We start from the raw sequence: 25,191 nt of genomic DNA, 5'->3' as shown, positions 1-25,191 counted from the left end.
CTTAGCTGGTCCTATGTTCCTTTCAAGCCAACCCAGCCACAGAAAGAGACAGGACAACCTGAGTCCTAGAGGACACATCTACAGCACCAAGCCCACCATACCTAAAGCACAGAGTTTATGTCCATCTCAGGCATCCAACCAGCATTTGGTCCACGAGGATTTTGTGCTCACCAAAATGAGGACCTGGCTGAGAAACTGCTGCATGAAAACCTCCTGTGGGCAGAGCCTCTCCACCTCTGACACCCACATCACCCTCTGGGAGCAACTGAGGGTCCAGAGGTGCCAAGACTCAAACTGAAGCCCTCCAGGGTAATGCACAAGATGGATGCAAACAGCTCAGCATGGCCCTGATTTACCCTGATGCATGTCCAGCACCTGCAGGGCACCAAAACAAGCACTGGGCTGCTCTCCAAGATGGAAATATGGAAAGGTATTTTTTTTCCAGCCAGGAGACTGGAAATGGATTAGAGCTTGGACAGTGAACTCAGAACCAAAATGTGGGCGATCAGAGAACATGATGGTAGGAAAACAGGCAGCTGTGTTCAAGCACATCCCCAGCATAACACTTCCACCTGGGATAAAACCTGGCTGCACCAGAAGCTACACACAGAGGGTTCCCCACAGCAGCTCTGGGCATGCAGGATGCAGTCCTGAAATTCAGAAGCAACCCAGATTCAACTCCTTGGTTTGCCACCAGTTTAGTTTAACACTTAATTACTCCATCCCTTGTGATCCCTATCTAACAGCCACACAAGCTGCCACCCTAATTCCAGGGTAATGACTGCATTTTGAGTTCATTCAATAAAAATGTCCCGCAGTATTTCTAAACCACTGGTGCATTAGCCAAGACAAGCATGAAGAGAGATGATGCTGTATTTAGCACACACTCACAGACTACTTCAAAATACATGCAGAAAGCTTGCTATCTAATAAGTGGTTAGCAACAACAATCCCATCTACATTCATTGCCACACGTGGTATTCTTGCTCTAAAATGATTTTCTATTGATCCAAAGTTGTGTTTCATTGTGCTTTCTTTTCCCAAGAACTGTCTGCACTTGTAAGGGCTTAACAACTTCTATTTTGGGATCTTACATTCCAACTGCTGCTAGAGATAAGGATTTTTACAAGCTCCAACCACAGCTAAATGAATTGCTGTTTTCATCCTACCAACCTGCAGCCCTTTTTGGTGAGAAACAAAAAGCAGAAAAAAACCCACCAACGGAACAATAATGAATTTTGTCTCAAAGGAGAAGAAAATACTGATGAGGAATATTTAAGAATAATGGCCCAGAGCCCAAGGAACTAATGGTTGAGGATGGAGCAGACATCCAGGAGTTTGAGCATCCTTTTCATAAGGGCATGCAATCATAGGATGAGGCAGAATGGTTTTAAGCTGAAAAAAGGCAGATTTAGATCAGATATTAGGAATAAATTCTTTACTGTGAGTCACTAGAACAGGTTTCCCTGAGAAGTTGTGGATGTTCATCCCTGGAAGTGCTCAAGACCAGCAATCTGGGATAGTGGAAAATGTCTCTGCCCATGGCAGGGGAGTGGAAGGAGATGAGCTTTAAGGTCCTGTCAAAAACTGCCACCTTTAATACTGAAAAGGCTTCAGAGGGAAAAGATGATGGCTGCAAAACTCCAGTATCACCAGCACTGAACTTTAAACCCCTAAAGGAAAAATAGCATTGGGACTGGAGGGCTGCCTCCTGCTGCATGAGGACCCACGCTCGGATTTTCTTAATCCTTGGGGTGAGGTTGTAAAGAAAAGGCAACTTTGCAAAATGTGCACCTGCATCTCCCCACAAACGTTCCATGATTCAACTCACGCTCGGATCCAGCCTCAATATGTAATAAGCCAAGATCCACCAAAGTACTTAATCATGTTTATCTTTAAACACACAAGTAGTTTAATCAACTTTTAAAGTGATTTGTTGATTGAGACCAAAATATACTGACACCAAACCACACTACTTCTCCTTTTTATCTGAACCATTTTCTTTGGTGTTTCTCCTTCTATTTGTTTTGGCTTTTTTTTCAAAGGGGAAAAATAATCAGATGGGGGAAAAAAAACCCACTAATAATATTTAAAAGTATTTTACATCAAAAGCACTGTGTACCTTGGGATCAAATCTCCCTTGTCTTTCAGCATAGCAAGTAAATATTTTCCCCATTAAATGAGTAGCAAGAGTGAACTCACAAGGGGAGTTCACAGGATCTCAAGTACGTCTCCCTTTTGAGGGTCAAAATCCTCTTTGAAGCAGAAACATGCATTTCTTTGGAGAAATGCTGTGGAAGTAAAAACCCTTTCTGTGTTAAATGTCATTTTTGAGATGGAAAAGCTTTCATGGAGAAAAAGCCTTTATACTGAACCTCTCTGGAAAATGGTCAGGGTCTGGATATTTGATCTGTCTCATATACTGGCTAAAGAGAATCATCAGAATTTACCAAAGCAGCTTTATATTTTTGCAGCCACAAAAGGAAAGAAAAAAGATTCCTGATGCCATTCTCTGGTTCCAGTGCTGGAGCTGCCTCAGCCAGCAGGGAATTACTTAGGATTTGGCATATGCTCCTCTTCAAAACTCCAATTAATTTACATAATTTCTAAGAATAGGTTCCAGAGAAGTGATGGCAAAGCTTTTAATTAGTATTAGACTCAAAGTGATACACTGGATAATGAACTGCTCTCTCTTCCCTTTATTCACGTTGACAGGAACCAACGCCTGTTTAATAAAAGCAGCTACAAGGAAAGGACTGGAGGGGTGAGACTTTCTCCTGGTCCCTGCCAGGCTCTGCAGCTGAACAAAAGAAATGCCTGACATGATAATGGGTGGCAGAATTCGACCCTTTGCTGCTATTTCACAGCATTCAATGCCACCAGCGAGGATGTCACCAGCCATTATTTTCTAGCAACTTCTCCAAGTGACTCAATTTCCTTTGAAATGGAGATCAACAGGCAGAATAGTTTTGACCAGCTGGAGCATTTTAAAGCCTCATGCATGCTGGGCCTTCACTCCTGCTGGCAGTCGGTCCTTCCCAGGAGCAGCCTCGCTGACCACACAGAAGTTTGCTCTGGATGTTAAGAAAAATTTCCACATTGAATGTGCTGCCAAGCACTGCTGCCCTGGGAAGTGCTGGAGTCACCACCCCTGGAGAGATTTAAGAGTTGTGGAGGGATTTAAAAGTTGTGCAGATGTGGCATTTGGGGACATGGTTTAGTGGTGGGCTTGGCAGTGCTGGGTTAATGGTTGGACTTGATTTTGGAGGTGTTTTCCAAACTAAATGAGGCAATGATTCTGTGATTCTGTAATTTACACCAGAGGATTGCCTGTCCTGGGGTTCACAAGCCCTGAGAGGGCAATGGAAACACCCTCTGGCTGCTGAGTGACCTGGACTGACAATCAACAAGGATTCAGAAGAGTCCCTTGGAGCAAAGTGAAAAACCATGCCACAAAACATTGAACAAATTAACGTGGCACGGGCACCACAGCTGCTCACTCCAAGGGTCACAGTCTTCCAACATGATGGATTACAGCTCAGGGGTAATGAGTGGAGCACTGCAAAAGCCCTCAATGAACGTCTGTCACTCACAGCCCAAACCCACTGGCAACAGCCAGAGCTGTCACAGCTCTCATTATAATCCCAAAAAAGCAATTAAACTCAGCCCCACACTCACAGCCTTAGAGCAGGGGGTGCATTTGCAAATGCACAGGCCATGACCCTCTGGGCCACCTGAAAGACAGCCCTGCTTTGATACACATCTGCACCATGATTTCCATCTGTACATGGCTTGTGTTTCTGTAATTATCCTGTAAAAATTACTGATGGGCTTTGTAACAGCTCACTGCATCCAGCATCACACACAGGGCTGGGAATTGCAAAATCTGGAGGTCAGCTAACAAGTTAGCCACAGTGCTGGGAGCAGAAACAGGCTCCAAATTCCCAGATTAGGGAATTAATTCCCCTTCCCAAATTCCTTTCTTTCTTTAGGGTCTGAGATGGCCACATAATTTTCTCCCTCACAGCTAACAAGCCACCAGCAGTGTAGATTTCAGAAATGCCAGGTGACATGGCTGCCTAAATGTCACTCCAAAAGAGATCCACAAACAGATTTAGAAAAGTATTGCAACTCTTCAGGATCTGAGTAAGCCTTAGGGAACTACCTGTGTGGGTGACATGCTTAGAATTCCTGATAATTGAGCCAGTAAGTTTTAGTTTTAGGCGATGGACTCAGAAATTTCAAAATCATCACTGCCATTTGTCCAACCTGTTAGCTAAATACCAGGTCAACAAATGTAATTTCTGCTAAAAAAATGCCATTTGGCTGTAAATAAACTCAATTCTGTCCACGTCACAAGAGTGGAGCTCTTTGGGGCTTTTTTGGGGGCTTAATTTTACAGTGCACTGGGTAAAGCTGATAGAGCAGGGGGACCTGGCTAAGCTGCTTTTGTCTGTGACACTCAGGGAAGCTGCACTCTGATAGGGCTGGCTGCTCTATCTGTGTCCCCAAACCCAAGGAAGGGCAGCACTTTCAGATTGTGACATGTCCATTTTTAGCCCATTCTGCTCAAGACCACTGGAGTAATATAATTTTAAACACAGCACCTTACACAATGTATAGAAAAGAGCAAAAGGCTCTAATTTTGGTCTAATTTTCAAATATTCTTAAAATCAGGGCTCTTTTGGTCCAGGACAGTCAGATGCACACAAATTACAGAACTGCAACTTCATGCAAAATTCAGAACTAAGTCTGAATGCTGAAAAGCTGCAAGGTTGAGAGGCTGATTAGAAACACTGATCACTTAATAAATTACTGACCTGAGCCTCCTTTAAGTGTAACTTTAAGTGTGAACTACTCTTTCCTTCAGTCACATCTCTCCTGGTCTACCCTAATAAAGGACACAGAGAAGCAGGCCCCATCTGGTATAACTGGGAACATGTTAGATGATTTGGTTTTTATTTTTGAAAAAATGACTTCCCCTCCATCTTTTCTCTCTAATTTCTCCAAGAAACTGGCTGTTCCTAATAGCCTAATTTTCATCACAAAGCTCACGTGTGGGAACCAGTCACAAACACAGTAATAGCAGTGCTTAAACTGCCTCCACAGGAATCTGGCATTTGTTTTTTTAATTGAGAAAAAAAAAAAAAAAGAAAATAAAGAAACGCTATCCAATGCAACCCTCTGTGTTATTTGCAGATGAATCAGTCTTGTCTGTGATTCACCAACTTACTCTGCTGAACACAGAGCAATTTTCCCTGAAGGTGCACTCTCTGCAGGGAGACAGAAATCCCTGTAAGACCCAACACGTGCAAACTGTCCCCTTGTTCTGACAAGGGCCATCAGAGGAAGACCAGAATGTAGAGATGTGGGGTGGGATGATGAGGAAAGGGCGCTGGGAGGACGTTTTGGAGACACCACAACCCTGAAGCAACGAGAGCCAGCTACAAACTGCACCTACTGAAGAGCCCCTTGAAAAACTGCAGATGCTTCTGCCGAGGATTGGATTTAGCCCTACGGATTTTAAGCTCCTCTTGTTGAATAAAAAAGAGTTGCCATAGAAACAGCAACATTGCAGAGTAGCCAGTCGAAATCCAAGCACACCTTCTCCGTATGGCTCGGGCCAAGGCAGATGGCATTAGGGCAAAGATCCCCTCCCACACAGCGCCTGCTTGGCTCTGCCTGGCCACTGGAAGCATGGGCAGAGGTAAAAGAGATGGATATTCATCCACTTGGGGGTTTTTTTGGTGTGTTTGTGTCCTAGGGTGACGTTATGATGCTGTATCCCCCATTTGTGTGTTCTGTTTATGCTGGATACTGTGTTCTGTGCCTTCAAGAGTGGCTCTGAAGAGTGAAAGTTTTGTTTTGGTTTTGTTATCAGCCACTGCCCCACAGCTGGTGGGACACAGACAGGGCAGTACATAGTGCTGCTTTTGGTTTTTGCTTGGCCTTTCGCTTTGCTCTTGCTTCTGCTTTGCTCTTGCCTTTTGCTTCTGCTCATTAGTTAGTTTAGCTAAGCAGTCCAAATTTTTCCCTGGACTGTTTTTCCTTTCCCTTTTTTGGAACCATTCCCACCTGCTGCAGACTGGGACCTGGGAACACCAAGAGTTTGCACCTTGTGGCTGCAGCAGCTGCCCCAGTGCCAAAGGGACTGATAGCAGAGCGACCACCTCCAAGAGAGACTTTCTGAATTTGCCATCTTTTTCAGAGCGGTGGAAGAGTGTTGTCATCTGGTATTGCTCATTTTGTGTGCTGGGGGTGCTGTGCCTGTTAAATAAACAGGTTCTTTCCACTTCTCTCCAAGGAATCCTTCCTGAACCAGTGCGGGGAGGGGCCATGTGGATTTGCTTTCTGGAGGGGCCCCCTTTGGAGGTTTTCTCCCAAATGTGCCCTAAACCAGGACAGTTTGGTTTGGGTTTTTTAGCATCTCAGAGCCACAGATTTTCACAAGCGTCGGTGAGACTCGGTTGTGTTACACGCCCAGGTCCCATTTCATGGAGGGTAAAGTCACACAGAAAGGGTGGCACAGGTGGGAACAGCTACTGGAGTGCTCAGAGTGAAACCAGCAGTGTCTCTGCTCACACCCCCTCAACACACAGAGCCTCAACTGTGAGGAGGGACTGAGGCTGCCCACGGTAACATCATGGCAGGAATTGTTACTGAGAAATCAACAGGAATTTGTGAGAGCAGAGAGGATCAAGAGCCCATTCAATGCACACTGTGAGATGCAACCATCCTGGAAAACAGCTGCAGACCACAGCTGCTTTTGCTTTCTTTGAGGACATTAATTCACCTTTAGATCATACAGCAGTAGACTCATGAAATGGTTTGGGTTGGAAGAGACATTAGTGATTATCTCATTCCAGAGCCTCTGCCACAACACCTTCCACTATCCCAGGCTGATCCAAGCCCCATCACACCTGGCCTGGGACACTTCCACGGATGAGGCAGCTATAACTTCTGGGCAACCCGTGCCAAGACCTCACCAACCCTCTATTAGGAATAAAGAATTTCATGCTAATATCTGACCTAAACCTTCCCTTTTTCAGTTTTAAGCCCTATCACCACATGCCCTCACAAAATGCCCTAAAATGGATGACTTTTAGGTACCACCACTCCATACATGGGAGCAGACGTTGCTGTAGGTGCACATCAGCTCCTCTCAGTGGAAAACACTGCCCAGGGATGTGGAAGGCAGGAGCTCAGGATGTCACAAACTGCCTCACACCAAGGCTGGATGCAGTGATTCAACTAAACCAGGCTCTTTAGCTGACCCCTCCCCATCCTGAGACCCCCAGTGAAGAAAACTACACATGCCAGAGGGATGAGGAAGGCTGAGGGACCTGGTTCTCACTCCTCCCCTCTGCTTGGCTTGAACTGCCTCTAGCATTTCTCTCCCAACCCTGACTTTCATATGGTGCTGCCAAACAGACCCTGGGGGCACCTCAGACAGGGCTTGGCTTCACCCACCTCCCAACCAATTGCTCTCCCGACCCAAATCCTTGCACAGCCTTGGGCAGTCAGGAGGGAGCTGGAGAGGGTTAGAGCTGTTCACTGCTCACAGAGGTACCACCAGGCTCCATCTCACCCTCTGGGACCAGAGACATCCTGACTCCCTCTGTGGGGTCCCATGGTTCTTACAAAGATAAATGCTGAGGCAGGAGTGGATCAAAAGGCAGCAGAACAACAGAGGGATTGAGAAGCCATGTGTCCTGGATTGTCAAGCTGATTGTATTCCATTTGCCATCTGTATGGCAGTTGTCTTCTGTTCAGGGGGCAGTTTTTCTTATCTCTTCCACAACCACTCCTCCCTCTGGGCAGACATCTGCTGATAACAGCTATTGAATGTCACTGCATGGCTGATAAGAACTACAGCATCCCACTGGGAGATGTGAGCCCAGAGGGAGGAGCCAAGCATTCCTACCTGGATATAATCTGGAGATTCTGGAACACCAGCACAGCTTCTCCACTGGATTCCCCAGAGGAACAGCAGCTGCCTCTCCTTCCACTGGATCTTCAGAGGAAGAGACTGCACCCTTCTACAGGATCCCTGCTCCAGCAGAACCACCCCTGACACTGCAGGAGGGCTGAGCCACAATTCCAATGGGACTGCTGCCAACACCCTGACCCACAGGGTGTCAGGTTGAGTTCTGATTCTGTCAGAGTTGTTTTAGTTTACTGCATTGTTTATTTTATCTTTTTATTTTCTTCCCTAATAAAGAACTGTTACTCTTACTCCCATATATTTGCCTGAGAGCCCCTTAATTTCAAATATATAACAATTCAGAGGGAGGGGGTTTACATTTTTCCATTTCAGGGGAGGCTCCTGCCTTCCTCAGCAGACACCTGGCTTTCCAAACCAAGACCCCATGCACGTCTCCCAGCCAGGCAACCAGCAGCCATGGAAAAGGGCTGGAGAGCCCACAGATGAGGAAGAACAGATGGAGTATAAATAATCTGGCAGCCTGCAGACAACTCGTGGGTTATTAAAGCACGGCGTGCTGAGCCAGGGCCAGCCAAACCAGCAGGGCATGAAGGAGCTCGGGACTGGGGCTTGGCTTCCAAGGGAGACCAAAGGCATGTTCCTTTCAAGCTGCTGCAGCAGCACGTGCCCATCCACTGAGGGGGGATGAAGACACAAAAACCCTGTTGGGCTTCAAAGCTACTCATGGAGTCAGGTCAGGATGAGCTGAAAATCCTACGGGTTTCTGTCACTATGGGACACGAAAGAACACAAGCGCACCCCGCTGCTCTCAAGATGAGGAAGAAGAGGGAAGTTTATTTTCTGACTCCAACATTTATAGTTTCCCAAGAGTGACAGTGGATTGGAGGGTGACAGTGCCACCTCTCCAATGACACTGGACAAACCAACAGTCCATCAAATTTCTCCTCCTCCATGAAAGAATGCAAACCAATGAGTTATTTACAGAAAGTGTGTGAGAAGGTTCGCTACAAGAATGTCAACATCAGAAGGCTTAGAAAATCTTAAAAAGCCAGGGAAACAGGTTTCTCTAATTTCAACTCTTCCAGTACAAAAAACACTCTGAAACACACAAAATGTTTACTAAATTCTGAGAGATGTTGTCTTCTGTGTTATTTTCTGGGGTCCCCCATGGCAGGAAGGAATGAATTTGACTCCATGTTCTTAGAAGGCTAATTTATTATTTTATGATATTATATGAAAGAATACTATACTAAAACTATACTAAAGAATAGAGAAAGGATACTTACAGAAGGCTACAAAGAATGATAGTGAATCTCATGACTCTCTCTCCAGAGTCCAACACAGCCTGACTGTGACTGGTCATTAAGTCAAAACAATTCACATGAAGCCAATCAAACAACCTCCTGTTGGATAAACAATCTTCAAATCACATTCCAGAGCAGCAAAACACAAGAGAAGCAAATGAGATAATACCATTTTCCTTTTTCTCTCAGGCCTCTCAGCTTTCCAGGAGAAGAATCCTGGGCAAAGAGGATTTTTCAGAAAAAACTTTTTTTTTGGTAGGAAGGAGTCCTGTTCAATATTTGTCTTCGGGCTTGTGAGTGTAGAACTAGAAGCACCACTCTGTCCTGAAATTCAGGGGCAGCTCTTGTCTGGGTGGTGGATGGTCCCTCCATCTCTCTCCTTAGGAGAGATCTATCCCAACTGATTCCTTCCATGTCATTAGTTTTAGTATGAATTAATACTATTAACTGGTAACAGGAGACATCCAGAAGCTCCAGTCAGAAATAGGGGAACTGCACCTAATATATTAGGCTGCACCTAATATAGAGGGGTTTTTGCTAGAAAGATTTAGAGCTGGAAAGAACAAACAACAACTTCAGGAAAGGATGAGGGCAGAGGAATGGGATCAAAGGCCATAAAGCAGGAACTTCCACCTGTCTTAGATATCTAACACCTCTCTCTCCTAGGTGCTCTCCAAGCAGTTTTTCAGGCTGTGGTTCAGGGATGTGGCTGGTAACAGTTCCATCCAAGCCAGCCATCAGGATTCACTTCATAGGAATTGGGAACAGGATGCCAATATGCAAAATCCATGGAAAGATGATGAGCACCCCAAATCCTGGGTAGGATTCAGCTGCTCAAACAGGTGAGGTGAGGATCCATGACATCTGCAAGGCACCCACAGATGTGGCACAGGAGACTGGAGAAAGCAGAATGGGAGGTCAGAGAGGATATCCAGGATCTCCTGTCTGCCTCTCTCCAGGAAATGAAACCCATTCACCTTACACAAGCTGCTGGGCTGCAACTCTAAAATATGCACTGGTTTGTAGTATCAGAGCTGTGTTTGGAGCATGGTTCCCTCTTAGAGAGCACCAGCAATGCCAGCACTGAAGCAAACCACTGAAATTGTTCCACTTAAATTGAAATCGGGCCCTGGCAGCATTTTGACCATTTTTATTCACAACAAGCCCTGACCATTTTATCAGGTGTCACCTGAAGCCCAAGCCATCATTTATGACCTGTACCAAACCAAGTGTGGGAGCATTCAACAGCACTCTGAAATCAGAGCAGACACAGCAAAGGACACATGTCCTTGGGCTGTGGCCTTTTGGAAGGATTTGTGCTCCTAAGCCGTTCAAACATCCTTGAAAACCCTGTCTGTATTTATTTTTCTTCAAGGATCAACATGTTTTCTGAAAGGCAGAGAACGACAAAATAGCAGGTGCATTGCAAAAAGCTTTTGTGAGGAGGAAAATTTATTCCAGGATGTGCAGTTTGCAAAACACTATGTTTAGTAGCTGCATAATAGCAGCATTTTGTGACAGTTAAACATCATGTTCCTTTCTCAAAGGATCCTAAAGCATTTTACAAACACTTCCAACATATGGCCAAGTGTAAAACAGCACCAGGGAAAAAAAAATTAAAAGAAAATCCTGTTTGCAGCCTTCTCTCCTGATTTTTGCAACCAGCTCCTGTGGTCTGGTGTCCTCTCCCTGGATGCCAAGAGGGGGTCAGGGCTGTGCTTCTGCAAGGGGTTTTTGGAGCTGCAGCTGAAGACCACCACATGCCAAGCTCAGCTCTGACACACTTCTGAGCATTGATAACTCAGGCTCAAACCCATGTTTTTTGAGCTCTCAGGCAGCACCCAACCCTGTGACACCAAAAGTGAGGAGTGCCACAGCAGCAATGGGCTGACAGACCCCTGAGAGCAGCTGCTTCTCACCCTGCAAACGCGGCTCTGCTCTGCCAGTGCCACCTCCTGGGGACAGCTGGATGGCACCACAGTGACACTTCCCTCAGCCACGCAGAGCTCTAAGGACAACGTGGATTTAAGTCACAATCCAGCCCAGGGGACGTGCTCATGAAGAGCAAGCACACGCCTACACCCTGCTCAGCCAGGGGATTCTGCAGGGAAATGTGGAAAAAACAGAATGTAACTGCTCAGTGTGCAGTCACCATGCCTGCCAAAGTAGACATTTTCAGCTTTCCAGAAGATCTCTAAGAGTTGCCAGCTGTCAAACCTTGTGTTTTTTATCTCATCTAACAAACAGCTACAACAGCAAGGAGCCCCAGGCACGGTGTAGAGACACTACTTCTGTGCTGGGATTGCAAATAAAATTTAAAAAATTAAAATTAAAAGGAAGTTATAAAAGACACCTTTGGATATGACACTCTTTGCTTGCATCTGGGATTCTACTTGAAGGTCCCACAGATAAATAATCCTTGGCTTTCTTTGCAAGATCAGTTGGGTTTACTCCCAGATAGTCTCCTAAAGCCTTAACTCATGTTTAAGTCATTACTAGAGGAAGACTTGCTCACAGGCACAGATGACATCTTGTCTTTTTCTCCTTAATTAAGATGTACAAAATGGGGTTGATTCACCCTAAATGGGCAGAATAAAGTGATGCCCACACACACAAAATTTATTCAATCTCCTGCCTTCCCAGCACCAAAATCTGAATTTTGCTCATCTTGTGCTCACCTTCCACATTATGATAAACAGAGAAGTCCTACTGACCTAATCATGGACCTAAACATTGACATTTTTGCCACATTTTGCCCCAAAGTTACTCTACTCTTGGGCCATTCAAGCATTCCAAGGTTTTGTACTGTCTTCTAAGAGGAACAGCTTTGCAAGCTCCAAAGCTCCAAGCACACATCACAGCAACTGGGATTTTATGAATTCAAATTTATGACCTGCATGCAATAATTAAAATAAGTGGGTATAAGTCTGGCACACTGGGAAGAGCCAGCAACACAGCTGTTAGTCATAAACTATTTTTCAGAAAGGATGTTTCATGAGCCTCCTCAGAAACATTCTTCACTCTTTCACACAGACAGGAATAAAATTTACACATTAGAAATTCCCTTCTGTGATTTAATCCCTGCCCCACACAAAGCATTTTTGATCTTGAAGCTGCCAATGCAAACTTTTAATAGAGTTGGCAGATGGGAGCCTTGGATGAGATGAATGGCAGAGACCCAGAACTCTGTGCACACCACTTCCATCCCAGCACAGGGCTCCTCAAGCCCTGTGCCCAAGGCCAATCTTCCCTCTCCTCCCAGCACAGCAGAGCTCCCACACTGCCAATGAGCCCGGGCTATTGAGCTAAGTGTCCCCTAATTAATGTTGCTAATTTGAGTGCATCCCAGCTGGGTGAGGAGCCTGGATTCCTCATGGGAAGCTGCTGGAATGTCCCTGCAGGGAGGGTGAAGGTGGCACTGGGGTTCTGTGGCAGCCACAATGGGACATGGTAAGAGACTTATTCCAGTTACAGAGCCATCAAATTGTTTCACTTAGAAAAGCCCTCTAAGATCCAAGTCCAGCACTGCCAAGGCCACCAGCAAGTGCCACACATGAGCTGCACCAATTCCAGGGATGTTCTGGAGTAGCCCAGTGCAGTGCTGCTGAAGGGCTGGGAGGAACCCAGAGGGTCCCCAGGCTGGGGGTGGTGGGGAAGGCAGCCTGGCCCAGCAGGTCCCCAAGCAAGAGGTGACAGCAGAGCCATGGGGGCACTGCTGTGCCTCACACACCTCCCTGAGCATCCCCTCACTGCCCATCCCACCCCAGCCAGGATGGAACTGCTGAAACCAGGCAGGCACAGCTGTAAATCAGGATCACCTGGAGCCACCATGGCTCACAGCAGTGCAGATTTACACGGGAAATTAAAGGCAGGGCCTTGGGGCTGAAGCACCAGAGTGAGAATAAAAAAAAAAATTAAAAAAAGAAGATGTAGGAACAAAATCATCTCTCCCTTCCACTACAGGTCCCTCCCTGAAGGAGGTTTCTCTACCTTGTGGCTTGTGATCAGGTGAAAACTTTGGTGCAAGGCTCACAGAAATCTGTCCAGTTTGTGTAAACTTTTATGGTCACAGCCTTACTATTTCAGTTATGTATGATGGCTTTGCAGAGATTTAACAGAGTAAGACAAAGGAAAAATAATTGGAGAAATCCCTGCTGGTCACTCCCAGCCCCCAGAAAACACCAACTAAGAAGTAAGTCCACACATAAAAGTGTTTTATACAAACATCCAACTTGTGACCTTCCACAGTGATATATTATAGCAAAGGCCTTTCCAGAGTAAGTTTAACATTAGCTCCTAAACATGGCATGATATTTATTCATCACAAGTTCCACAAGCAAAGGAAAATGTCTTTTACCTTGAACACTTCCATTGGAAGAGGAAAATTTGCTGCATCATTAAGGGATTTTTCCAGAGCGCATTTCCACTCAGTTATAGTCTTCAGAGAATAGATATCTACAGGGATGACAATAACAAAAAGAAAAAAAGAACAACAAAACCAAGAGGTGACTGTTTGGAGATCAGAAATTTTTGGAAGACTAAAGTTCTTAAGTCATATGAATGGACAGAGCAAGTGAAATGAACAGTGTCTATATTCCAAGCTGTGCAGCATGGATAAATTCAACACAAAAGCAGCTAGCAGGGGCACACTGGAGAAAGATTGTGTTTTATAACCTGGAGTAAAACCCAGGAAAATTCACATCCTTCAAATTCTGCTAAAGGAACGATAATCATATTATCTCATTACTTGAAAATAGTGAAAAACTCTTTCATTTTCATTTCTCAAACTACCTGATGTTTCCTAGTTTGAGGAGCCTCAGGTCTTCAAGCAATATCAGTCATATTTGAACAAAACAAATAGTATCATTATTAAGACACCTGTTCATCAGAAAGCATTTGGGTTTGGGTTTTTTTTTTAATTGCAAGGTTGGGGTGGGTGTGGGAAGAAACATTTCAGCTAAATCTCTACCCAGACACATTTTTTGGTATCACACTCAAACCAGAGCATCACACCAGAGCAAGGACTTACACTTATGAATTTTCATCATTATACTTTTAGGCAACATCTTTGTGCAGCTTCACATTGCTTGCAGTGAGTTTCTTTACACAGGTTTAATATTATTAAATCATGATATTAACAAGCCCTTTATGGTTCAGTGCAGTGAAATGCCTATGAATCATCAAAGGGAACAATGTAGGAAACAATGCTGTGATGAGGAACATTATACTGGATTTACTCCTGCCCTAGAAAACACATTGTTATCTTGCACGTAACAAGTTATTGCAGAACATTCATATCAAGGCCTCAAAGAGAGAAGATAGGGAGATAGATTGCAACAATTATTAAAATGGAAATGAACATGTGCTCAGTAATAAACTCGAACCTTGATACAGAGTGAAGAGTGTGGAGCTTTTCTTTGGCCAGTCTGCCTCCCCTCATTCACATCAAGGTTCAATTTGGCCCAATTTGCATTTAAATCCTGTACATCTAATAACCATATATATTTACTACCTAGCAGAAGATTTACTGCTGTATCTTACAATTCTGAAAGAGGGAATAAAAAATATGTGTAAAAAAAAAAAAGGAATTGGCAAGCACTGTTTCCACCTAGCACTGATGGTACAAGAGAATTTTATGCTCTGAACTCAACAGATTTAAGACCTTATCAAAGGAGGATTTGCAGAATCACTCACTGAAGTGGATGTATTTATACTTCCACTATATCAAATCTCACTACTTCAGAACAGACATCAAGGATATGCATATGAATTTAAACACACTTGAAGGGGAATGTTAACCTTTCAGGGCAGTATTTTTAATTCCTCAGCTGTCTGGTTATTAATGGGAATATAGATTTCAAATCTTTGTTTACAATGTGTGCAGCGGGCACAAGTGTTAAGAAGTGCACTCTTTATCTAATTGTTCATTATTTTATAGTTTTGTTGCCCCACTTCTCCCTTGCTTGCAGGAATTCTGATCAGCATGAAGTTCAGGGAGGGGGATGACTCGTTTCTTTCTTTTTTGGTTTAATTTACAGGGAAATACTTAACACAACATGATTTTGCCCCATGCTGCAACCAGCCTGGTTTTTCAGGTCTGAGTTCAGAAAAACTCTGCCTGATGCTTCCCTGCTGGAAACAGACACTCATTTTCTATTGTGATGTCAGTGAAGCACAGGAAAGATGAAACTGGCATTTTGGGCAACTCTGGCCAAGTTTTGGGCAACTTTGGCCAAAATCAGTGAAAACAAACAGCAAATTCTCTGGGCATTGCCAACAAAATTCAAGATAGAGAGGCACCTCCAGTGGTTTCAAGGACCAGCAAGGAATATGCACATTTAATTAGTGGCATCTCGCTTATGCTGGGCAAGTGTATGGACACTAAATTGCACGGTTAAAAGAGCATAAAGCATTTTATTTAAGTGTCAGGGCTCCAGGTAATTGAACAAAGTGCACTGTGTCAATTTGTATTAGGGTTCACAAGCAGTGAGCAATTAAAATGACTGGCAATTTGTCTTTAAATAGAAAGTGGCATGAAACAGGATGATCTTGTCCTGCATAAACAGCTGAGCTCAGGCCATCGGTGGCTCTGTGTCAAGCAGCCTGTGCCAATTTCCACTAGCAAGGAGACTTATTCCAAACTCAGATGTACATCTGAAGAGAAAAATAAGCTATAACCCCTTTGCTTCAGTTAAATGGGCTTGTGAGATATGAGATATACAGAGTCCATTTGAGGGAGACAGCTGAGATGCTGTTTCATAGAATCACTGAATGGTTTGGGTTGGAATGGACCTTAGACATCATCTAGTTCCAAGCCCCTGAGGACCCTCTTCCACATTAAGTGGGTGTTAGGATGTGGGTGGCTTCAGGAAAGAGACCCCTCCATCCAAAATATTGTTTGGGTCCATGGGATCTCCTTTATCTGAGATGCTCTGCATCCTGAAAGACTGACCTGGAAACCTGGCAGGTGCCAGAGGTGGATCAACAGGGCAAAGCCACACCCCAGACACAGAGGGAAATAAAGCACAGGGTGGGTATGTAGAATCCTAGTTCAGGGTAGGCAAAGCACTGTCACAAGCTGCAGCAGTGATGTATAAAAACACCCTTGTTTGATAGCAAGGGGACACACAGCCTGCTTTGGGAGCAGCTGCATGTCCTCAGCATCTCCTCAAAGGAGATTGATAACAGATTTGATTCACAGTCCAAGGCTGTTCCCTTTATCAATCAAGGCTTAACTGGCTTCAGATGTTCAAAATTTAGGACAACCAGGTGTGTGTTCATTGCTTTAAACCCCCGTGAGTGAAAAAAAACAGGCTTAAAAAGATGTCATGTCATCTTACCTATGTTAGGTGTCTTAGCACCCTCTTTTCCCTACCCAATATAAAGAGAAAGAGACTTCTCATGCAGAACTGTCTTTAGATGCCTGCCCCATGGCAGGTGAATCTAATCCCTGATGTGTAAAAAAACAAGGTACTGCCCACAGAATCTCTCTCAGAAGGTCCACACTGGATCTTTCACACAACAGACATCTGCCTAGTCCAAATGCTCTTCCCTAAAGAAGTCACCAGGGGATATACCCCTGACAGAGTCTCCAGGCCTCAGGTCCTTAGGAAACTTCATTTTTTGAGTTTATAGTTTGACAGCCTCATCCCTGAGTTACTTTAGAGCTCTCTGCTGCCAGCATCTCATCCCCACAACTCATTACTGCTTCCCTGACTGCTCCAAGATTCCTTTTGCAGAGACTTTAATTTGAAGCATATCCCATAAGATCAGCCACTTAGGGTTTTTTGTCTTCTTCCTCTCAGTTAATATCTCACACATTTTATTAATTCATGGTGCCTCATGGACACGTTGGATGGTTGGACAGGAAGATCTTGAAGGTTTTTTTCCAATCTTGATGATTCTGTGACTCCGTGTTAGGTGGACATCAAATGACCAGGAGAGGAACAACCAGAATTCCTGGCTCCAGAAACTCCTCAAATTTCCACTCCTGCCTGGCTACTCCCTGCAGTACAGAGCTGGGTCACAAGGGGGGATCAATGAAAGACCCCAGAAACAGTGATCAGGAGAGGATTTGGGCAAAAACAGAAGAGTTCAGACCTGAAGGGTCTTTTCACAGCAAAATCCTACAAGGCTCAACTTCAGGAGATGTAAAGTAATGAAGACCTATTTAAGTGAGGAAGAAGATTTGGGCATTGAATCCATTAATAATAATGTTGACTAAAAAGTGAATAACCTGAGAAATTAGAGGGAACAGCTATCAGGTGAAAACAGGTAAGAACAAGAGACAGAAATTTTAAAAGTTAAATCAAGGAGAGGGGAGAAGAAAAGTAAACAACTCCAGCAAATAAAGAATCTAGTAACAAGTTTAAAGACAACTGAAAAAAAATGAAAAGAAAGGCATGAGGGGTGGGGAATCCACAGAGAAGGATTCCACAACTGGATAAAAGGAGGAAAGAGTAGCAAGCAAATGGAATGAACAAAGAGGAAGCACAAATCTCCTCTGGGCCATTTCTATATTCCCCAAACCTATACAGGCCAAGAGGGCTCAGAGATGGTCACTGAAAAAATTGTTTCTCTGTAACACAAAGACTCTGTAAAATAACAGTGGGTGATATTCATGCTCTCCAGCACTCACATCTAATTTAGAAGTGATGGGGAACATTGATTCCTGCCTACCAGTGAAGAAAAACACTTCCTAAAAGCACTCAAGACCCAAGTCCCAGACAAACTGTGAACATGAGAATTGAACATGTCGGGGTCAACTCTCCTCACTGGGTGTGAGGGACAGAAGCCACATCAGAAACACCTTCCCAGAGGAGGGGAACTTAATACTCACGGAAAAACTTAACACCCACAGCAGAAAGAAAATGAGGCACAGACCTGGCCACATTGTTCACCTGCACAGGAGAAGGTGGATCAATCTGTGACCCCAGACTGGCTGAACTGCAGTCCCAATCCCTTTCCATTCAAGCTGGTTTGAACACTAAACTCAACCCTAAAGACTTTCAAACCCTAAAGACACCTCATCTCCAAGCTGTGATGTCCTGGTGCTTCATACGGTCCGACAGACTCACAAAGACTTCAGCTGAATTTCTTTAATTAACAATACAGTTCTGAACCCAAATTAGATGGACCTCGCCTCCCATCTGTGCCACAGCCAGAAACTACTGACAAAGCAATGTGAACGCTGGAAAAGGACAAAGCATCTCAAAACATCACTGAACACCCACGAAGGGAGACAGTATTTCAAGGAGGTTCCTTACCTGCAGGTGGGTCCATTCTGTATTTATTCTCTTGACACCAACCGACTGGTCGAAGTCTGCAATCCAAGTAAAACAACCACTGGTCATAGGATTCAGTCTCCTCCAATCCCACATAGCGAAGGCGTAATCTTCCTCCAACATTTTCAACCACACTAACTATCCAGTACTGAAAGGGATTCTGGGAATCCTGCAGCTCTATTAAGGAATCAACTGTAATGAGGTCTACAGGGTTTTTTCCTCGCAGAGGCTGTTTGAATAGAAGCAAAACTCCTTATTTTAAACTTTATTTGAAGACTTCTCAAGGAAACAGATGACAGCAGAAGATTATTTTTGTTTTTCACACCATCATCCAAGCGATCAGCAAACAGTCTGTTCTTCTTCTATTTTACCCAATGTCTTCCAAGTGCAAATTCAGAAGTAAAACAGAAAACAACAGTTGTGCTAATTTCTCAACCGACATCATCAACAACAACAACAAAAAAAGAATAATAAAGGTGGAACAGCTCGTGAGGCACATCCATTTAGGATGCTCCTGAACTACTCAAAGCCCAGTTGTACTGAAGGATTTTAAACAAATTCTCATTGATTGCAGCTGATAAGAACCAACCACAGGACTGGACCCTAGTATTTACCTAAAAGGTGACTACTTTGTACACGACCCAGAAATTTCACTCTGTGTACTGATCTCTTTCACCAAAGATCAGCTTTATCTTATTCCTACTGGCATGGAGAGCAAATTATCCCCCCCAGCCACGGATGCAGGAGTCTGTGGGGGTTATTCCAAAGCTCAAAGCCCCCAGCAGGTTTGGAGCCAAGCCCAAGGCACACAGGATTTGTTGGGTCAAGCCACCATGCCCAAGAAATCCCAGTGACTGAGGTTATTTGCTTCCACATGGTTATTTTCTGGGATCCAGTTCTGCAGCTATTTACACACGTGTGTAACTTTCCACCTGCAAGCTCAGGCATTAAAAAACAATGAGATGCTCTGCAGAACAACCCCTTTGGGGCTTTGGTTTTGTTTTGTGACTGTGAGCATCTCTGTGTTCTCAAGCTTTAACATAATGGCTAGATTTCTTATTTTTTTATTAAATACAAGTTTGAATTCTTATGCAATGTCTCAGTTTCCGGGGTTTTAAGAGCAGCATTAAAATGACCCCAAGACTTGGAAGCACCGGTCCCCAAAGGAGATGCTAAGCAAAGGCAAAATACATTGAAAACAAAGACTTATTTTTTTCCTGTGTGTTAGTCCCACTTTTACTTAATTAAACCATATAAACATCTCACATTACTTTTTAAAATATTAATTCTGTAAATCAAGACTCAGTCCAGGATGGTTCTTTCTAGTAGTGCTACAAAACAAAACAAGGAGAAAGCCTTATTTTTCAAAAAGTTATTTTTCCTACTGAATATTGAAAATATTGAAATTTTGAGATGCAATCGATTTTCATACATCTCTCTTAATCCAAAAAAGAAGGAAAGAGCATGAGAATATGGTAAAAAAATGGAATTAAAATTAACAAAAAGCTTATCACATGTACAACTTTAAACAAATTTATGATTAACAGATATTTCTCAGAACAATATATTTGCCATAATAAGCTACTTTTCTACAGTGCAAGCTGCAAGCGTCTGTATAATCTCTTCAAATATTATTTCATGGCAAAATGCAGTGTCAGAATTTAATAATACAACAGAAATCCACTTTAATGTGGATTTTTCCCCTCTCATACAACTGCTTGCAACCAAATATTCTTTAATATGAAAGGATGGTGTAATGATTTAACTTATTATAATAAATCCCTGGCTGTATCAAAGTGAATATTGCTTCCCTGATTTGTGTGCTAAATTTTAAGCCAATGGGCTGTCACTTACCCCATGAGAACTGAATGGCTAGGATTAATAATCAGCTTGCATGAAATATTAACATTTACCATCATGCAAGAACCCTTTACATGCGTAGCTGGCACGTAAAAATAAAAAAAAATAAAAAAAAAGGATTTAAAAAGTAGCACTACATATTGATTTAACAGCCTAACAACAATCTGCAGCACTCATGAACAGCAAATCTGTCAACAGGGGCCAACATACATTGCAGGACACAGACAGCACTGAGCACATAAAACACCAGGGAAGGGTCAGAAACTGCTTTGAGCCAACTCAGTGTTTTCTCTCTCTGCTTTTCTGCCTCTCTCCCCTGCCTGCAGAAAGGGGAGGTTTGGCACACACCAGGGATGGGGGCTGGACACCACCAGATTTCTGCATGTGCCACCCTGGAGTTGTCCAGGAATGGGGATGCAGCAGGATGGGGATTGTTTGGGGGCTGCAGGGCTGTTCTTCCCTCAGGCTGGGGGGAAAAAACCCTAATGGTACAATATGAATTATCCCTGCCAGGTCCATCCATACTGCTCGGGCACGTGGAAAAAGGATGCAGCTGTGGATGGTAGGAGTAAACAGGGACAAAATGACCAAAAATGGTGCTGGATGGACACTGGCTTCCCAAAAGCCAACATGAGCACTTTGACAAATTCCTTTATGGCCCTGCTCTCAGCCTGAACAGAGGGACAAAGAATGAGGGGCTCCTGCAGGAGCATCTGTCTCCTCTCCAAAGCACCCACAGCAGAGCAGAGCAGGCCCTGATGCAAAAGTGGTTTCAAGGTGAAGCTGTGGGGTTTTTGTCCAGGACCTGAGGCTGTCCCAGGTGCAAGCCACCCCATGGATTTGCTGCACAGACTGGGCTCTGGGAGCATCTAAAAAATGAACCCTTCTGCTCTTCTGAGGCCACCTCACCCAACAACTTCCCCGCTAAATGTGACTGCTGGATTTAGGGGGAGGGAATGTCCTTGAGGAGCAGTGCCCATATAAAGATAAACCCAACAGTGCTCCCCATCAACCTACTAAACCCCCTCTCCAACCTGTGCCACAGAGTCACAGAATGGTTTGGGTTGGAAGGGACCTTAAAGATCACCCAGTTCCAACCCCATGCCATGGGCAGGGACACCTTGCACTACACCAGACAGCTCCAAGCCCCATCCAGCCTGGCCCTGAACACTTCCAGGGATGGGGCAGAGATGGACTGGCAGCTCAGCTCAGCAGTTTGATGGATCTAATGGGGCACTGGAGGGCTGAGCTCTCCCTTCTGTGGATCCCCTCCACACTCCATGCCTCTTTTGAGCACCCAACTTTCTAAAGAATGAAAAGGCAAAACTAACTCCCCGTGCCTGGGTGAGAAGCAGAGCTAGCAGAGCCCAGGCACTGCTGCCATGGATTTTGGGGCAGGGCTGGGTCAGGTCCCAGGGCTGGCAGACACAGACACTGCAAGCACACAGTGAGGAGGAGGAGGAGGAGGAGGAATGCAATCTAATACATACACCTTCCAGCAAATTCGCAGGGGCCGTCCTGGCGCCAGTCAGATCCTGGATGAGAAACTCTGTCCAGTCCATGTATTTCTCCTTGATTGCTGGGGAAAGGAAGGGAAGGGAAGAAAAGAAATGCTTAGCACAACAGACTGCAGCTGCCTGCCACGTGTGTGTCCCACAGTGGACCTGGTGTATTTATTAAGAACAAATTCTTCATTATTAGAGGGATGAGGCACTGGCACAGGGTGCCCATTGAAGCTGTGGCTGCCCCATCCCTGAGAGCATCCAAGGCCAGGTTGGACAGGGCTTGGAGCACCCTGGGATAGTGGAAGGTGTCCCTGCCCATGGCAGGGCATGGAATGAGATGATCTTTCATGTTCCTTCCAACCCAAAGCATCCTATGATTCAATCAGAAACATCTCGGGATTTACCAGCTCTAAAGTTTTGGATTCACCTGCAACTCAGACAAGGAAAAAAAAGCTGGTTTGTTGTCCAGTTCTTTGGGCAACCTGTGCACACAGTTAAATCCCAAAAAAAGGGAAGGTGTTGCTCCACTGAGGCCACTGACAGTGATTTACAACATTGTGGCTTATCACCCCCATCTCTCCCATTCAGAATTGGCCACTGCCTGTGTAACCACTCGTTTCCTGCTTATCACCTGGGCTCAGATGTGATTCATAAAGTCTCTCTGTATGTTCACTAATGACCTCTGGGAAAAAAAGAAGCTGTGCAAACTTTCAATTCCTTGACAGGAAACCAGAAACTCCAGGTGTTTTTCCAACAGAGTAGAAAAATCAACCCTGAGAACATCATATATCAGCTGCTGAGTCAATACACTAGCAAGAAGAAAGATTTAAAGTCTTTCCCTTATCAGGAACTTCTGTTTCATTTAGTAAAAAAAAAAAGAAAAAAAAAGAATAATTTCTGAGGTAAACACTGTGAACCAGCGTTAATTTAGCACATGTAGGCAGTTTTATAAGATTTGAACTGAAATATATAAATTTTGCCTCTAGGATTCATATTCCAGGTCAGTTCTGGTTTAAATCAGTGGATACATGAAGGTAGTAATTCAGCAAATCTCAGCTTGACAGACGGAGATGCCTCTTCAAATGCACTGTGCAGCTGCAATCAAAAATCCAGAAATTCGACTTTAATTCTACCTGCCTGTAGAGGAGAATTAAAGTACACCTGAAAATTTTGTTTTCTCTCCAAACTAATCTCACTTATATGTGAGAGAATCATCAGGAATGCAGTTATTTGCTAACTTAGAAACACCTACAGAAGGGAAAAATCACAAACATTTGAAAATGTAAACATTTCCTCTGAACAAACAACTAGATATGTTATTTAAAGACCATTACCCCATGGTAATCCACAGGACTGGGCATGTATAAAGATACAAGCCATGCCCAGGGCACCTTACCTCAACCTCATTTCTGAGCTGTGCTCCTTCCCCAAAAGCTAGTTCTCCCAGCTTGAGCAATACATCCCATTTAGATATCTAAATTACTTTAAATGTGCATTTAAATGGACTTAAAATTATCAAGCCTTGCACTGCTGGACTCGAGCCTCCATAAAATAGTGTTTGAACTTGCCTGGAACCATTCTAAGTCTTTTGCAGCACCAGTTTTGCATGATTTCTGGAAGATTTCTAACCTTTGCATTATTTAAGATGAAAGAACAGCCTGAGAAGAAATGGTTTAGATGTGACACTTTCTCTCCCAACACCCCTGCTGCGTTGAACTCATCAGTTCCCGTCCACCTACCTCAGGATAAAGGAAAAAAAGCTGAATTTTGGCACCAGGGAGGGGACAGTCACTGTGGTAATGGATGAGGCTGGGGTCCCTCTAGCTCAGATTTCTGCCTCCCCCTGAGCACAGCACTGGGTGCAGCACACAAAGGTGCAAGTTGAACTCGATCTTGGCTCGTTCCCACAAAGTTGTCAGCCAAATTTCCGAACGCCAGAGCTTCACTACCAAGGAATGACAAATGTGATAAAAAGCACACACTTTGAACTTTCAAAGCTGGCAGGAGTCGGGGGGGGGAGGGAGGGAGATGGGGGGGAAAATAGGATTTTTCAAAGTTGACAACAGATTAACAGATTTCAGGGGCTTCCACTTCCAGATGCCCAACTGGAGATGTCATAACGACGCCTGAATCACAGATCTGGCTGTCTGTCAGTCTCCCAGTGCCTTTCAGAGAGAGAAAAAAAAAATCCCCTGTCCTTTTTTAAAAGACTTGCACCTCACAGTTTGACATCTAAATAAGCTCTTCTCCACATTCAGATCTGGATTAGAGACTTCCAAAGTCCAAAAGTCACAAGGTGACTTCTTGTTTTCAGACTAAATAGGCTCAGCTGGAAAAAACCCCTGAGCCATTCTCAGTTTCTAGGTGGTTTCAGAACCATCCTTCTCATACAAATCTAATTTCTAGGGTTTTCCTTTATTATGCTTTTGTGGCATAGATAAAACGACTCTGAAAACCTCTGAGAGACAGGAAATTGCACTGGAAGTTGTAGAAACAGGGATTTGTACCTTCCTCTGTGCCTACAGAGCACAATCAGCCCTCTCAGTTTTACAGTTCAAGTCACCACAGTGCAAATATTAATTTTTAGTAGTAATGAAGTGAATCTGAATGATCACGATAGCTGCAAAAGCCTTTGAGGACCAAGGAAAATGTTAAACAAATATATTCAAACCAAGGAAAATCTGCTGGGTAAATGAGAATAGCTGTCAGTGCCATGCATGGGTGCCCAGCCTGAGCATCCCTCTCCAGAAATGCTGCTGCTCCTCTGGCATATCAGTACTGGGGACTGAAGCAGCGAATTTCCATCACTATTTACCATTTTCCCTCATCATTAGCTACAGGAAAAGGCTCTATTGAACCTCTCCTACTGCTGGACAGGCTGGGAGAATTCTGCTTTTTTTTTGCAGCTGGCTGGCCAGCTGGTGGGAAGGGAAGGGAAGGTGGCCAGGATAAAGAATCCTGCTCCATAGCGACCTAAACTCCACTAGTATTCCCGTTTTCAAAACATTTTTCACTGCCTTAAATTAATTCAGTGAGTCAGGAGTGGTCCATGGGCTTCAGACACCTGAAAAAGACCCCACATTTCCCTCCCCAGTTCCTGAGGAGCAGCTGTAGGGATGCACCAGTTCCCAGACTCAGTGATGGGCTGGTGAAGGGTGAACCATTCCCAAGAGACCTCAGTGAAATTATCCACACCTGCAAAAGCAAAAACCAATAAAAACCTTGCAGCTCACTGCCTCCTTCCATGGAAAAAAAACGATTATTTCAGAGATCACCTTCTAGTTTGGCAAGTA

General features: G+C 44.2%; 1 protein-coding gene across 4 annotated transcripts in view; it reads right to left on the bottom strand.

Annotated features, from left to right (window-relative positions):
* Nucleotides 1-25,191, bottom strand: part of SFMBT2 (Scm like with four mbt domains 2) — a 116,819-nt gene that overhangs the window by 44,807 nt on the left and 46,821 nt on the right. For 3 of the 4 annotated variants that reach the window (XM_071424147.1, XM_071424149.1, XM_071424146.1), the window contains exons 5-7: nt 21,884-21,972; nt 18,516-18,762; nt 13,607-13,704 (exon numbers count right to left, since the gene is read on the bottom strand). In XM_071424147.1, coding sequence (XP_071280248.1) covers nt 13,607-13,704; nt 18,516-18,762; nt 21,884-21,972 — 434 coding nt within the window. Of the gene's footprint in view, nt 1-13,606; nt 13,705-18,515; nt 18,763-21,883; nt 21,974-25,191 lie in introns of those variants that run through there. The other variant, XM_071424150.1, reaches the window with a different exon arrangement.

The sequence above is a fragment of the Agelaius tricolor genome, unplaced genomic scaffold, assembly GCF_023055355.1.
Source record: "Agelaius tricolor isolate 1412-34295 unplaced genomic scaffold, bAgeTri1.0.p SCAF_3, whole genome shotgun sequence".
Lineage (NCBI taxonomy): Eukaryota > Metazoa > Chordata > Aves > Passeriformes > Icteridae > Agelaius > Agelaius tricolor.
Note: the sequence above shows the minus strand (reverse complement) of the source record. Positions and strands in the feature narration are given on the sequence as shown.